Genomic DNA, 2,500 nt, shown 5'->3' with positions numbered 1-2,500 from the left:
GTGTGTGTGGTGTGTGTGTGTGTGTGTGTGTGTTGTGTGTTCATTAGTCTGTCTATTTATCTGTCTTTCTGTCTGTTTGTCTGTCTGTCTGTCTGCTCCCTCTCTCTCTCCTTCTCTCTCTCTCTCCCTCCCTCTCCCTCTCTCTCTCTCTCTCTTTCTCTCTCTCCCTCTCTGTCTCTCTCTCTCTCTCTCCCTCTCTCTCGTGTGTGTACATAAGCACCCAGAAAGTTTAAGCACCCATACAAGAGCGTACAATTCCATCATATTTTTAGATTTTCGGATTAACCTCCTCCCCATCTCAACCTCTGAACTATTATCCTGCAGTGCAATCGAGCAATAGACAAAGAAAGGTGTTTCCCCTTTTGTGCATTGCATTCTCGTTAAGACGTCTCTCGGTGGTTTATCGGAAGGGAGGCTGTTGTTGGTGGTCCAGTAAAGGGATGCTGGAATCGATATTGATCATGGTTGCGTGATGGAGTGAGAGAGAGAGAGAGAGAGAGAGAGAGAGAGAGAGAAAAAGAGAGAGAGAGAGAAGAGGAGAGAGAGAGGGAGAGAGAGAGAGAGGAGAGGAGAGAGAGAGAGAGAGAGAGAGAGAGAGAGAGAGAATCATTGAGAAACAGAAATAGACAGACACACAGACAGATGCATACCGACACACGAACAGACAAACCAGAAAAATCGAGATAGAACCTTAGATAAGGCAAAAGAGAGAGAGAGAGGGAAAAAAAAAAAGAAATAATAATAATAAACCAAGAAATAGAAACAAATAGCACAACAAAAGACAGAACAAAACAGATAGAGACCATTAATCTTTACCTTAGTGTGATAGAGGGCCCCAAGGTTGACGTGTGCGTGAGTGAGGGTTGGTTCTAACTCCACCGCCAGCTGGTAACTCTGCAGGAAGATTAGATAGGACATTTCACTCTTTTTAAAACCATTAAACACGGTGTGTATTGAATGGCGTTTTTAAAAAATGCATGGCTTAATTACTCATGTTAAAAAACGAGACAGGAAAGGTTTACGAGAAAGGACTATTTTTTTTTTTAAATCAATTGTTAAGAACTAATCATTATGAAAACTAAAACGAAAATCTTCAGAAATGATCATGTCTCGAAAATAACCGTACTATTCAAAATTCGAATGAATAAAACCAAATCACTCTATAGACTTCAAAAAAGAAAAAGAGAAAAAGAAAACGAGGAGACGAGAAAGGGGGGACTATCCTCGAGGCCGGAATCCTGACGAACGAGCTCATAAATCTCATCCTAACCTGTGCTGCCTGGTCCACGTTATTCCTGTCGTTAAGCAGGTCGCCGTAGTGGGCGTGGAGATGGGCGCAGAGCGTGGGCGGCCTCGAGCAGTTGTGGGCGGCCAGGCGTGCCAGGGAGAGGGCGTCTTGCGTGCGGTTGGTGTGGGTGTAGAGGAGGGAGAGCTGGAAAAGAGCTTCCTGGTGGTGTGGGTTTTGGGCCAGCACGAGGCGCAGCAGACCCTCGCTCTCCACGTAGCTCCTCTGCTGCAGCTTCACGCGCGCCTGCGGAGAGAGAAGGGGGTGGGCGTGAGATGGTGGGCATGAGATGGTGGTGTGAGGGGGTGGAGTGTAAGGTGGTGCGCGTGAGGGGGTGGGGCGTGAGGTGCGCGTGAGGTGGTGGGGCGTAAAGTGGTGGGCATGAGGTGGTGGGCGTAAGGTGGTGGGGTGTAAGGAGGTGAAGTGTGAGGTAATGGGCGTGAGGAAGTGGGGCATGAGGTGGTGAACGTGAAGGGAGTGAGCGTGGGATGATGGGCGTGAGGGGGCGGGCGTGTTGGGGCAAGCGTGAGGTATCGGGAGTGGGGGGAGTGGGCGTGAGAGGGCTGGCGAGAGGAGGTGGGCGTGAGAAGGCGCGAGTAAAATGACGGGAGTGAGATGAATATCCCTTATGGGAATGAGATGAATAAAGGATTTAAAGAAGAAGAAATAAAAGTGAAAATGATTTAGTGAATTGAGGTAAACAAGTAAATACATAGATAAGGATAAATACCGTATATACATAGAAATACACAATGATGAAGAGAGAGAGAGAGAGAGAGAGAGAGAGAGAGAGAGAGAGAGAGAGAGAGAGAGAGAGAGAGAAAGAGAAACAGAGAGAGAGAGAGAGAGAGAAACAGAGAGACAGGAGACAGAGACAGACAGACGGAGATAAAGAGAAAGAGATAGCGAGAGACGGAGAACAGAGAAAGGCGAGCATTACCTAAGTGAATCTCTACATTTCACCGGCAAACTTAGACGCGTGAATTTAATCAGGAAGTCGAACGCTGAATAATCTCTCTCCCAAGGTTCTACATCGAGTTAGTTCGCGTCACAGACAGATAATGCCGTCTTTGTCTCTAACTCACCTGTACTTGATACGAGATAGTAGTCTCGCATTCGGATCTGAAATTTCGAACCTCCTAGGGATTCGAATCTCCTCGTTACAGCTCGAGGATTCACTTTCTTGATATCGAATTTCGAGAGATTCGGTCGGAG

At 47.0% G+C, this 2,500-nt stretch overlaps 1 protein-coding gene across 1 annotated transcript in view; it reads right to left on the bottom strand.

Moving 5' to 3' along the window:
* The window catches only part of LOC119577664 (protein O-mannosyl-transferase TMTC1-like), a 6,055-nt gene extending 4,314 nt beyond the window's left edge, over positions 1-1,741 (bottom strand). The window contains exons 1-2 of the mRNA XM_037925223.1: positions 1,271-1,741; positions 817-894 (exon numbers count right to left, since the gene is read on the bottom strand). Of these exons, the coding sequence (XP_037781151.1) occupies positions 817-894; positions 1,271-1,741 (549 nt within the window). The remainder of the gene's footprint in view (positions 1-816; positions 895-1,270) is intronic.
* Between the last annotated feature and the right edge of the window lie 759 nt (positions 1,742-2,500).

The sequence above is a fragment of the Penaeus monodon genome, chromosome 10 (assembly GCF_015228065.2).
Source record: "Penaeus monodon isolate SGIC_2016 chromosome 10, NSTDA_Pmon_1, whole genome shotgun sequence".
Lineage (NCBI taxonomy): Eukaryota > Metazoa > Arthropoda > Malacostraca > Decapoda > Penaeidae > Penaeus > Penaeus monodon.
The sequence above is the reverse complement of the archived record's forward strand: the minus strand, read 5'-3'. Positions and strand labels throughout refer to the sequence as shown.